Source organism: Apiospora hydei, assembly GCF_038363865.1.
Source record: "Apiospora hydei strain CBS 114990 chromosome Unknown utg000004l_segment0_segment0, whole genome shotgun sequence".
Taxonomy (NCBI): Eukaryota; Fungi; Ascomycota; class Sordariomycetes; order Amphisphaeriales; family Apiosporaceae; genus Apiospora; species Apiospora hydei.
In genome coordinates, this window is record NW_027117363.1 from 9,017,783 (window position 1) to 9,030,109 (window position 12,327).

Consider the following 12,327-nt stretch of genomic DNA (forward strand, 5'->3'; position numbering starts at 1 on the left):
AGATCATACTTTCCTTTTCTTTCTTCTTCTCACCTCCCGTCCAGCTCGTCTCTAGTAGTATGCGCAGTCAAACGGTATTTTGGCGGACGACGGTCGGAGGTGGTCCATCCAGGTGGACTCCCTGGATGGGCAAATGCTACCGCGGTGTCTGTCTATCGGTGTTCCCCCAGGTATGGGATTCCCTACCCCTTTTATTTCTTTGCTTTTATTTCTTTGCTGTTTCATGTTCCACCTTCACTTTGCCCACGCCAGGTATAATATGCATGTATACATGTTCATCGAGCAGTGAAGCTTACGTTGAACCATATCGCTCCCTAGAATGCCGATCTGAGGTCCCCTGCCTTTCCGCCGCGCCAGCTTGCCGCGTCGTCCGATGGTGGCTGAGGGCTTCGTCTCTCTCCTTGTCTGCCCCATTTGTAAGTTCTCTTCTTCTGTTGTTGTGTTACCTGCCGCCAAAGTCATGCCCTCGTACTGACCCCCAGTAACTAATGTCCGCAATAAGGACGACATCGCCTTCGACTCCCGTCCCTGAGGCGCTCCGCGGTCTCTTGCCCCCGACCCCGGCGCTGACAGCCTCCCTTGGCAACCAATGGACTCAGCTGCAGAATCCATAGCTTCGCCACCGTTCTGTACCATGTTCGCTGGCCGGCAAGCAAGGCGGTAGGAAGCGCGGCCCAGGCGCCCGCGGGTCGGAAGCGAGCGAGCTGCTGGCCTTGGGGACGTATCCCACCTCGGGGAACCATCTCCAGGTCATAAACCACCTCGCAATCCTCGAGCGTGTCTGGGGACGCACAGTCAACTGTCTTGTCGCCATAACCGCAGAGGAGGTGGAGGTCGTGGGCCCCCGAGCACCGAGTCGCGGCACGGGTAGAGGAGAGGGGGCTGGCTAGCCGTGAGACGCTCCCGTTTCTCGAGTCTCTCGGTCGACTAGACGCCAGTGTATCGTGACCTCGGACCAAAGAACTGAGCGTTACACAGGCGGCGCCGGTGGAAGGGAGGACCGGCGAGGGTACAGAGGCGGAGAACTGGGAAGTGACCTCACTACGTCGGTAGCAGCCAGGCCGAAACATGGAAGACGAACTGGTGAGTTACTTGTGACCCAAACCCCACCCCATGTGGCTGGCTAAAAGCGTTGTGTACTGACTTGGGAAGAAAGGAACATCACGGTCCTCGGCCAGGTTGGATCTCGCCCACTTCTAACTTTTCGAAATTCCCAACGCTCACACCTACTCGTTTCTCGCGCTACGAAGTAGGCGAGGACTGGCTGAGTTCGCTCCTACCTTCTGATGTATCCTCTCTTCTTGACTTCGTCAGCGGTTACAGGCGTCCCTCTGGATTGATCGTTGCACACGCCGCATCCCCGCGACCAGCAACCCCAGCCCTGGATCTGCATTTCCGTCGTCGGTAAGTGGACCCCCTCCCCCCTTTTCACCCCTCCAAGCCTGCCTTCAGGAACGACAAGCATGCACTGTAGCAGTGAGTATCATGCATGTCTGATCAACTGGCTTTCACACTTCTTCCTCCATATTACCTAGACTGTTGCAAGTAATGATGCTGACTCGTCCATTCTCCTCCTTCGCGACAGATTGCCTCTTCTGTATCGCTGCATGTCCCCTCTACTGCGCTGCTGCCCATCACCATTGATGTAGAAGACATCGATATGCCCGCAGCGCATCTCGTAGTGGAGGTTCATTTGCCCCACCCCTGCTGCATAGACACGACGTTCAGAAGATCTGACGTTTGAAGCGGCGCGGACGGGGGGCGACTACCGATACAAGGGGCACGAGATGCGGCGATCAAAGTTGGAGCGGGACCGTGCAGTGGCTGCGATGCGCGCACGCGCCTGGGCGAGCCAGGGCATCGTCGCGAAAGAGAATAAGGCGGTGGAAGGACGCCTACTGTAGCCGGTTCGCGACTTCGGCCCCGAAGCCTGTACCTTGACTCCTGAAGCCATCTATTCGGAGACTTCATGCGCTTCGACGTGAAGTCGCTGGACAAACCTATGGGACGCCAACCCGCCAGCTCCCGCCGTCTATGCGCAACACCATGAAGACCACAGTGGAACTGTGGTTTGCACGCGGTATGACCCCCTTTAGCCCTTCTTGGTTCTCCATCCTCCCCCTTTCTCCCTTTTTCTTTCTTATGTCTCAAGTCCTTGTTTCTATGACGTGTATACTAACAATCGTCAAGACAGCCCAGACCGTGATCGACGTTCTGCCCTCTCCTTGGCGGAACTCCCCCGTATGACTATACGGGACCCAGGAGGGACATGTCAGAGACCCAGCCAAGATGCCAATGAGCGAAACGACCCGAAGGGTCATCGCGGAATTGCACGAGTGGAACTCAAGGGCTGCTGCTATACACACCCCCTCGAGACGAGGGGCGGCAGGCTGATCGTACGAACAAGTACATCGGGGCGCCGGGACCGCATCTTGCAGAGGTTCTACGCCACGAGACAGGTGCTGGAGGCTTGGAAGGGCGGATGTTGGAGGCGAGGAATGGAGTTTCGTCTCGGGAAGTCCAGGTAAGTTGAACAGGCAAACCCCCTTTTTCCTTTTGGCTACATTGGTCTAACATTTGTCCTTAGATCGACTTCTCGGTATTGTTGTCGCGGGTGGATTCCCCACGACAAGCTTCTTGGATTGGCTTGGCTCAGAATTCGCATCTGGGATGTTGTCCTAGGACGAAACGAGCAGACCCTCGTTTCAAGTGGCTGTGTGTCGGGCAGCAACGACTGGCTTCCGTCCATCTTCCGCCGCGGCCCTCATAGCACAACAGCACAGCATTCTTCAAGCTCAACTGGACGTCGGGGGACAGGAGTGACATTAGCTCGTCTAGACCCGACGAGCTAACTGATTTCCCGGCAAGTTGCGCCGCTTGCAAGGCCGAAGAGTTGCAGGATCTCCTGCCTGGCACGCTTCCTCTGGACCATGCCATGCAGTCAGCCTTCTGTCTGGCCGACACCGAGGATCGACGGGAGCTCCCATTCTTTTACAGCAAGCCAGCAAGCACCTGAGCTCAGGCGCCCCTACGCCAACCCTGGCAGCCACTGAGAACGCATATTCTACTCCTTTAGAGACCCCCCAAGCCCCTGAGAGTTGAGACGTCAGTCCCATCTCCACCCCTCAAGGACTCACCTGAGTGTCGACCGTTTCCAACCCCAGAGACATTCTGAGAGTTGAGATCCTCAAGGCACTCGAACTGGAAGCAACACTACGCGTGTCAAAACGGAGTAAATTAACAAGGGTTTCAAGAGAGACATCATAGCAATGGGCCTGGAGACCTCGACCCAAGCGAAAACGACTGCAGATCACGACGAAGTAGAAGAGCCAGAAGTATTACCAACGGAATCCCTCAGCTACCCCGGCAAACTCCCCAAATGCTCTTTCTGATTGATGAAGTGCATCGAATACATCTTGGGCGCTCAGAAACGACTCGAGGAAGAAGAGGAGGGTTGATACGCGGTTGTGGCTTTCTCGGGAATCCATTACAGCCGGTTATGTCAGCAACCATCCTAGGCTCAGTCAACGGGAATCGCTGAGCGGTGGTCTGGATTAGTCTATTCTGGCCTACATGTCACGGCGGACGACTCTACCAAGTTGGAAGACTGACTGTCAAAGCGATTCGGAACCTATCTTCTGTGGTGGCGGTAGTAACATTTTACCGTCCCCCCCGAAGACTAGCCATCTTCCCAACACCCCTGTCAGACCACGCTGGACGATGCCGAGCCAATCCAACCGGAACGGCTCAAAGGCTAGACATTCCAGGCTGGCCAAGCCGGAAACACGTACAGCCGTCGAGCCCCATGACAACTTAATTAATCCAAATAACACGAATAACCGTTGACGTGGTGACTCTACCTAAGGCACTGAGAGCCGGCCTGACTGGGGGCAAACGCGGCCGGACATGCTCGTGAAACCAGCACCACCAACCTTACCCTATCGCTTGTGTGCCTTGACGAACATCCATGCACATCCGTCGTTGCTGGTATGTGGACTCCATACCAGCAAGAAGACTGTACCGAAGGACATGGATAATACAAGGGGGGATCATGTAACTTGAAAGATCCATAATGACCCCGCACACCACCATGTTGGCGCGGCACCAAGCAACTGAGTCTCAGCGCCCTGAAGCTTGTCATCGGCCTCTGTGATGCCGATGCCGATGCCGATGCCATGAACACTGCCCGTGTTCACCAGGTCCTGGGCCGGGGTATCTAGTCCAGATCGACCATACGATCTCGGAACGACCCGTTTCCCAGCGGCAGACTTTGGTCGTGGCTGGAGTTACCTAGTTGAACGCTAATGATTCTATACGTCCAACATCCCACCTCCTGGCAAACCCAATCACTAAGATGTGCCCCGACGGACTTGATGGCTCTTTGTTGGCCGGCAATTGATGGCTGTTGGTATTTAACGACTTTCTTTCCCTCACCCCCGCCTCTTGACGAGTTCAAAGATATCCGTTCCCTTGGGTCACCTGGTTCGTTGGTCGAATAGGCAAAGGTGCTAGGTGCAACCACCAGCCCATTGATGGCCAACTCATCCAACCTAGCAACTTTGCAGCAGTCTGTATGCTGTTAGTTGAATGAGAGAGAGATACCAAATGTGAGGAAACCCGCTCATATGGACCGTCGAATACGGCTTCAGTTCTCTAGGGCGTATGACCTTACACAAACCCTTCGTTCACACGAGTCCTTCTTCCTGCCTTGTCGCCGACTTCTGCGCTACGAGTCATAATACCCAAAGAAGAAGAAGCAAGGAGACGCTTTTCCCCTACCAGTATACATAAACTACACTGCTTCTACAATGAACCGGCGGGACGGCAGGTGATAAAGAGGACGCCAAAGACAGACTGCACGCCACGGGTATAACGAAAGCGTATTCAGTTGCTCTGTCAATCCCGATCTAATTCACGGAGGTTGATGCGTGCTGACTGAAGATACACTCGTGCTCCTCAGCAACGACTGATTGCTCTCTGGTCGGAGGAACAGGCAAAGAACTCCTTCGCCGGTAATGAGAAGGAGCTGGCGAGAATACTCGAAGCAGCTACGGATCCCAGTATCGATCGTTGAGGCAGGTTGCACTTAATCGGCGCGAGCTTGACCTCGATGGGTATAACGCCCTCGAGAGTAACAAGAGCTCGCACATATGTCCAGCGTGTCTCGCTGACCATCATCTGGCTGGTCGAGCTTCCCCCCTATCTGCATATGTCACCTCTACTATCTGCCTCAGCAACTGGTAATAAAGTTGAAAACTGTCAGAGGTGGCGTTAGGCTGATCCTCTACACGCCCCAGGCGCTTCGCCAAAGAAACACCAGAAACGACTCGAACGGCTGAGGGGTATGTCACTCTCAGGGTCCCAAAGTTGACCTAATACCAGTGCGACATGGCACCAGAATCCCACCGGTATACCGGATGGAGCAGCATACATTGCCGCATAAACCGCGACAGGCCTTACTGGTTCTTCAAAGGTCTAGCCGTATGGCTATTGACCTCCGAGTGCCTATCACACGACGAGTCCATGACCCCTATCGCGTTCTGGAGTAGTTACCACGTCACAGGGGTTTGCGCCATGGGATCCGTCGCAGGGCTTTAAACTCCTCGCAGAGACCGTTGACGGCGCTTGAGGGAGCCGGCTCCTTCTACAAGGGCACCATCACGATCTACGTTGAGGATCGCGCCGTCGAGTTTGACATCTCCACATACCCCCAGTCTGTGACGAAGACCCGATCAGGTGATGAATATCAAGGAGCTCCACGACGTATTAGAGAAATCCATAAATTCGGATTATTCTCGCGTTCCGATTCTCTGAGTCACACCACTTCAGGCCCGACGTTTCGAGCGAGAGCCTGACGACGCAAGTGGCCTGGTAGCTCCGTTATCTTGGAGATAATAACGCTTCTGCTTAGAAGACGCTTGAGGCAATCTTCGAGGAGCTGGTTCGCAACTACTCATACCTCGCACATTTAGACTATTGTCTTGATGCGACGCAACTAGGGGTACTGGCCGAGTGGAATCCTCGGGCCAGCCTTACACGAGGGAGTGGACTCATCTAGGGGAGACTGCGCGCGCGCATATCACTGGGAACGTTGCCCTGACGGTCTACGGTCTCGATATGCTTCACAATGATAAGCCCATCATCGTATTTGCGCCCATCGACGCGCTCCGCCAAGCTCAAACAGCGCGCGATTACCAACGAGCCTTTTGCGGAGTTATGCCGGCTTCGTCGGCTTGGAAATGGTGTATGGCATTACCTCGTTCATAATTTTACGTTCCGCTCAAGCCCGCATCATCGGCATCATGATCGAAGTACTGCTCTATTGATCGAGACAGGTCCCATGCAGCCGCCGAAGACGATAAATATGCACGGGACTTGGGGGCGGGAAGTCGAGGAGCTCGTCGCCATCCTCCTTGGAGCACTCGTACTAAGATACGCTGGCGGACGACCTGAGCCTCATGGAAAACAACATGGCGTAAGCGTGCGCTTCATCCCAGCGTTGACGCAGTGCAGCAGCTCTCGTGCAAAGGGAAAAACACACTAAGTACCCTACTTAACCCGACCAGTGTAACCGATCTTGTCAGGTTGGCTCGCAGATGAGCTGTTCATCATTTATTGGAGACATCCTGAACGAAGACGATTACCTGTTCCGACTCGTCTTGAAACCCACATATGAAACTGCGAGCAAGCAGTGATGGGGTCTTCGATGAAGAATCATTGACGGCACCGCTTAAGAATGGGGTCGACTACGGGAGACTTATGATCTGCAGAACCTGGGACTAGCGCCCCAAATCCGGACGAAGCAGACGCCTTCACACGTGGCTACGACCACGAATGTCCGCCTCTATCCTACCCATCCGAAGCCGGGGGGCCATCATGGTTTTCCGGATACTGGTGGCACAATCGAGCCTGCCCATGCTCTGGACTTTAAAAACCAACATCACGCCGACATCGGGTGGGAGGGCTATCAATCGTAATACCCTGGCGGCGTACCAAACGGCCCGAGGCGTTACACCAACTGGCACCAACAACCAGCAGGTTATAACCGCAGTCCTGTGGGAGTTTACTCTCCGGGCTGACGATCCTCTGGTACCACGTCTTCAGGACCTGGCAGAAAGCCCGCGACCTCAGATCGTCAAAACGTGCGATCGAGAAGCATACGAGATGATGGCGACTGGTCAGAGGAGAGCGAAGAAATAAGCTGTCGGGTACTAATTTACCTCACCGGTATACCTGAGCACTTCACATAAACACATTCTGAACCCCGCCTAACTGGCTTGAGAGAGCGTATCAGCAGGCTGGCTGACTTTTACACTACCCATCAGCCAGTCAGCGACGATCTCGTAAGCAACACGTAAATGCAGGTGTTGCTGCCAGTTTCCTACGATGTCCCGGCCCAGTACCACCGAACCGGCATCGGAGATGTCGGCGCCGAAGACTGGTGCTGCTTCAAGACCCTACAGATTCCATCAATAGCCGGAATTGCAGACCGGCCCCTGAACGACGAGAAGCCTACCTTACCGGATCCGGCCATCGCTTAACGGCAACGAAGACCGGGTATCACGGGTTTCCTCTGGCGCCTATGTCAGCTACCTCGCTGTCGATTGCACTTCCAGTACGCAGATGTCAACGTTCATGAATATGTTCGGCCGATCTGAATCCTATGTACTAGGAAAGGGCATGGCTTCAATAATGCAAATATGGCGCCAATCTTCAACCTTGGCTCCGATTAGAGACATATCACCGCACTTACAGATATTTACCACAGCACTGCTTATGACACCGAAAGCTGTGATCCATACATTCGCTGTCATCAATATCGCCATAACCAGTATCAAGGCGACGTATAAAGGTTGCGAGATACGACCTGACTCCGGCTGGAAGTCGGTGCACCCGTACACTACTGGGTGTGCTAGGCGAGCTGTCCCGCATACCTAAGCGTCAGCGGGACGCATTATTTTCCCCTTGACGACGTCCTAAGAACGCGGAGGGGAGCCGAGAGATTAAGAGCAAAAGTCCTCATCTCTTGGATAACCAGCGGGCGACACCCAGAAACACGAAAGACGGCCCAAATCATGTCCGGGGTGTAAGTTGGGCTCCGTGGAGACCTGCTCGGACTTAACCACCGGGGAAAAGCTGCGAGTCAATGCGAAGCAGCAGTGGACGATGTTGAGCGTAGGCCCTCACGAGACCAGAGAAGCAGGCTTTTGGCTTCTCATTGTACCAGAGCAACACGGCCCCAATACCTTTGAGCCCGTCAGTAGACCCTGGTGGGACTCCCGGATGTTTATCCCGAGTGGAACCCTCGGAGAGGCATCCCGGTGAGTCTTCTCAGGATTTTACACTCCACGAGATCCGGAACGACCCGTACTGAGACGAAATCTCGCAGGGCAGGAAGACAACGACGATAACGACGACGTCGGCCAGAGGAACCGAGGGGACCAATGCTCTCCCATCACGAACTTTGGAAGTGCGTACGCGACACGGCGTTTGGCACCACGTACGCAGAGGTGCGGGGTCTGCCCCCGACGAGGCCTCGCGTCGGCTGTGGGCTCGGTACCGGACTAAGTGCCGGGAACCCCTTGGAGTTGGCGGAAAAACAGGAATCTCCTATTATGGTAGAGGTAAAAGCCAGCGATTGGTTGGGACACACAACACATCCACATATGCGCCCGTCGACTACTTACGCATCATTGGGAAAGTGGTGTCGATATAAATACGACTCCATGCCTCAAGACAGCTGCCGCTGTACACGCCCGACCCAAAGGACACGGGCAATGGACGAGATACACCCAAACCAGATCTGCAAGCGAGTACAATACTTTGAACTCGACGTCGGAGAAGTCACTGTTAACCTCCAGAGCTCTAGATAAAGGGCTAACGCTCGTGGAGAGCGAAAAAGGGCGACGCGGTTACACGATCCCTGTATTGACGAAGAAACTACTACATGCGAACGCTGTGCGGTTGACATCAGTGCTGTAGCTTTGTTAAAAATAAAAAACGACAGTCGAGTTCAACCGACGAGCGCCTTGGGCAAGCAAGCTCGGCCTAGGTCGAGGTCCGTAATAATAAAGCCCCAGAGATATTTCAAACAGCGTACGGCAGTCCAAGGAGCTCATCAGGCTCCGAAGCGCAAAACCCAGTCTATAACGGCTTGACCGTTCCTCGAAGCGACAAAAGGAACCAAAGCAGCAAACGGTCGGCACCTGGCGGTCCTGATCCACGGCACCATGCAATTCGTGACCTCTCATCAGAACCAGAGAGGCAAGAACGCTACAATAGAGTCGATCATAATCCATATATTTCCCCTATTATTGGATATTCGCCGGGAGCTACGGGACCACATCTGGGACATCACTATGTTTACCTACATCGAGAATCGTTACGTCGTCGTCCTGAGCAGTGCGGAACTTGACCTACCTAATATTAAAGAGGCATAAGCCCCGGATCGACTTCGAGCGCTGCAGCAAATGACTGTTCGCCTTGGGATGCATTTGCCTCCCACATTCTTCTTCCGGGTATCCGGAAGATTAATACAGCCGCATGTCGCATCTTTAACGCCAGACTAACGCTGCACGGGAAACAATTTCTACTATATCAGAGTCCCGCTACCGGTAGATACCAAGTGAACGCGTCGTCCATCACGTTGGTTCGCAGGTGTCTCGCCAGCCCCGCGAACCCTACTATTAGCCCTAAGAGCCACACTGGGGGTTTCTCTCTCCTCGAAGTTGGAGAGGTGTAGTTGCGAACTCCCAATGGTTTATCCGTACATACATACACACACGTTCGGGCCATCACGCCCTCCGCCACCTCAGCAGTCGTCTGGGCAGCAGCGCTCGCAGCCGACGCAACCCATACAGCCACTCGACCGACTGGGGGGACTGTCATTAACTGGAGCGCAACCATGAAAGTCTTCCAGTCGTCGTTTCTTAGGTACCAAAGCGACCAACTTTTCGATATACAACTTCGAGCCTTCTACTCGGCCGACGGTCGGTAGCCAGCTGGGACTATTTGCGGGTTGACGAGGGCCGGTTTTAGGAGCCCAGCACACACTCATGTGATGACTGGGAAATTGCGACGATGAGGGGCTCGACCACCCAGACGTCGACTGCGGCGCACGTCAGAACGACACCATGGCTTCCCAGCAAACCATCGGCGCCCGAAATTGTGTCGAGGCGGAGAAACATGGCGACGAGTTGAACAAAGATATGGGAGCACTGAATCTCGAGCAGCAAAAGACTGTACAGGAGATAAAGAACGACGAATAAGCTTACAACTCCACGCCCCCCCTGGCCTCCCTTCGCATAATCTGTCGGTAATGCAGAGCGCTGGGGCCCGGGGTATGGTGGTCGTGTTTAACAACTCGCGCGCGACGGTTCTAGTGCAGGGGCAAAGGGGCAGAGGTGGCAAACGGGTGCTGTGCTCTCCTGCGCCGTGGGAAAAACTTAATCATTACCTGCATTATACCCCCGAGTCCTCCAGGCACTACACCAGTTGGATCTGTCAGAGAGCATCAAGCAGGAGGCCACGAAAGCAACGAAGGCGCCACAAAGTGCTATTTACTCAGGACTCCGTTGCATTTCTACCCAGCTTCGACTATAAGCTTCCTATGTGCCTAATGTCGGCACGGATATCATAAAAGATGGGCCGCCAAACTATACGGCTTTATACGCACCATGATGTGCACAGCCATCACGCTGCATGTGGACGGCAACAATGGCATGCTCGAACTAGTCCGTCTCCGTCCGGCTACCTACTACTGCTCCAAGCAGTCATACGCCCTTGCCGGTGCTGCCGCCTAAAGATGCGGCTGCTGCCTGGTGAAGGGATGCCGTCTCAAGCCTCCAAGGATCTCCCGCTGCTTGTGCGCCTGTTTCGCGCCACGGATTACATTTGTGACATTAATACCGTGAAATCGCTAGCGTACTGTTGACTCCCTAGTGAGCTCGACTCGTTACGATGACATCTGTTGTTTGCCGGGATACCGTCGATCTGCTGCCCCTATTGTCCCAAACCCCCTCATGGAGATGGTGCTCCTGTTGTCGGCGATGATGAAGAGGTCGCTACCAAAGGCATCACCATGAAGGATGTCGGCCAAGATACCGCCACAGCCGAGAGTGGAACCAATTCGCCATCAAACAGGCGCGAAGCCGAAGTCCGGGAAAACACCTTGTAATGGCTTGGAATGGAACTCAATAAGAGTTCAAAGAAGAACCTAAGTATGAGGGTCATTATGAGCCGGCCAGGGAACCTAATCCCGACTATCGTGCGTACTATGTACCTCAAAAGCACGCGCGATCAAGTCCGCTGGCCGGGCGAGAGCCCGTCGCAGTACCAACAGCAATCTGCCCCCATCACTCTACCAGTACGATGATCGTGGTCGTCAAGCTCTCCCGGAGTCCTCGGGTACACCATTATGTTGGGGCGCTTAATCGACGATAACGCCTTTATTTTGAGCACGAGGATAAGCACGGGCTATACTACATCCCAGGCACCCGTCGTGTACATGGAAGGATTTGAGGACACAAGTCCGCCTCGGAAGGGGATCATCTACCGAATCATGAAGGTTCCACGGGCGGTCGTTGGGCCTTGATCGGCGAAGATGCTCGCGTGACGTCGGATCGCCGCGGCGGCGGAACCCTAGTACCCCTGTTCACCAACCACGGGTGTGTAACATTCGAGCAGGGCTTTATTGACCCGTATAAACTCGACGTCGACGACTTTAATGCGCTCGGAACTAACAACCATGTCATCGCAAGCTGGGCGGGTGTGTTGCGCGTAATACATATAATAATCAGAGTCAGTCGACCGACTGAGCGTGGATTCCACTATGTTTGCTTGCGCATTGGTCTCCAAGTATTGTGACAGAGCAAGAAGGGCGCAGTACTAGGTATCGAAGATACCCAGGGGCTGATAGGCAACCAATATGAAAAAGACACCACACGTCGACATGTCTGCCGGGAGCAGAATATGTCACTCATCGACGAACCAACTATAGCCAGGAACATTGCACCAGCGAGAATTCGGAATACGGGACGGTCCGTGAGACTTGTAAAGCTCTCCGACGAAGAGGCTACTAGAAGACCTATGCCTAAGATTTCTTCACGGCGGTATCGTGGTCCCTGCTGGTGGCATTGGCGTACCAGTCCAACTGACGCAGGACTACCCTCCTAAACTTTAGAGGCTGTCCTTGCACATTTGCCAAATCCAGCGACCAGATAACTTGCTGGCGGAGACGATCGGAAGCCGATATAGACTTGATCGACATCAGCCCGTCCAACGCCAATAGTGTGGCTCGTCATAGCCGAACGTAGTTGAGGCTGTTTA

At 54.2% G+C, this 12,327-nt stretch overlaps 4 protein-coding genes across 4 annotated transcripts; all 4 read left to right on the top strand.

Annotated features, from left to right (window-relative positions):
- Nucleotides 1-1,068: 1,068 nt before the first annotated feature.
- Nucleotides 1,069-1,904, top strand: PG997_005294 (uncharacterized protein; the record flags this gene model as incomplete). Its single annotated transcript, XM_066809609.1, has 2 exons — nucleotides 1,069-1,083; nucleotides 1,716-1,904. 2 exons carry the CDS (start codon nucleotides 1,069-1,071, stop codon nucleotides 1,902-1,904), a joined length of 204 nt encoding a protein of 67 aa, XP_066673227.1.
- A 142-nt stretch (nucleotides 1,905-2,046) lies between these two features.
- PG997_005295 (uncharacterized protein) lies at nucleotides 2,047-3,016 on the top strand (the record flags this gene model as incomplete). The annotated part of the gene is made up of 4 exons (XM_066809610.1): nucleotides 2,047-2,080; nucleotides 2,191-2,524; nucleotides 2,588-2,715; nucleotides 2,784-3,016. 4 exons carry the CDS (start codon nucleotides 2,047-2,049, stop codon nucleotides 3,014-3,016), a joined length of 729 nt encoding a protein of 242 aa, XP_066673228.1.
- A 2,094-nt stretch (nucleotides 3,017-5,110) lies between these two features.
- PG997_005296 (uncharacterized protein) lies at nucleotides 5,111-6,695 on the top strand (the record flags this gene model as incomplete). The annotated part of the gene is made up of 7 exons (XM_066809611.1): nucleotides 5,111-5,240; nucleotides 5,298-5,342; nucleotides 5,399-5,565; nucleotides 5,610-5,713; nucleotides 6,000-6,244; nucleotides 6,336-6,475; nucleotides 6,567-6,695. The coding sequence occupies 7 exons, from the start codon at nucleotides 5,111-5,113 to the stop codon at nucleotides 6,693-6,695; spliced, it is 960 nt and encodes a 319-aa protein (XP_066673229.1).
- Nucleotides 6,696-6,876: 181 nt separating this feature from the next.
- PG997_005297 (uncharacterized protein) lies at nucleotides 6,877-7,541 on the top strand (the record flags this gene model as incomplete). Its single annotated transcript, XM_066809612.1, has 2 exons — nucleotides 6,877-7,177; nucleotides 7,378-7,541. 2 exons carry the CDS (start codon nucleotides 6,877-6,879, stop codon nucleotides 7,539-7,541), a joined length of 465 nt encoding a protein of 154 aa, XP_066673230.1.
- Between the last annotated feature and the right edge of the window lie 4,786 nt (nucleotides 7,542-12,327).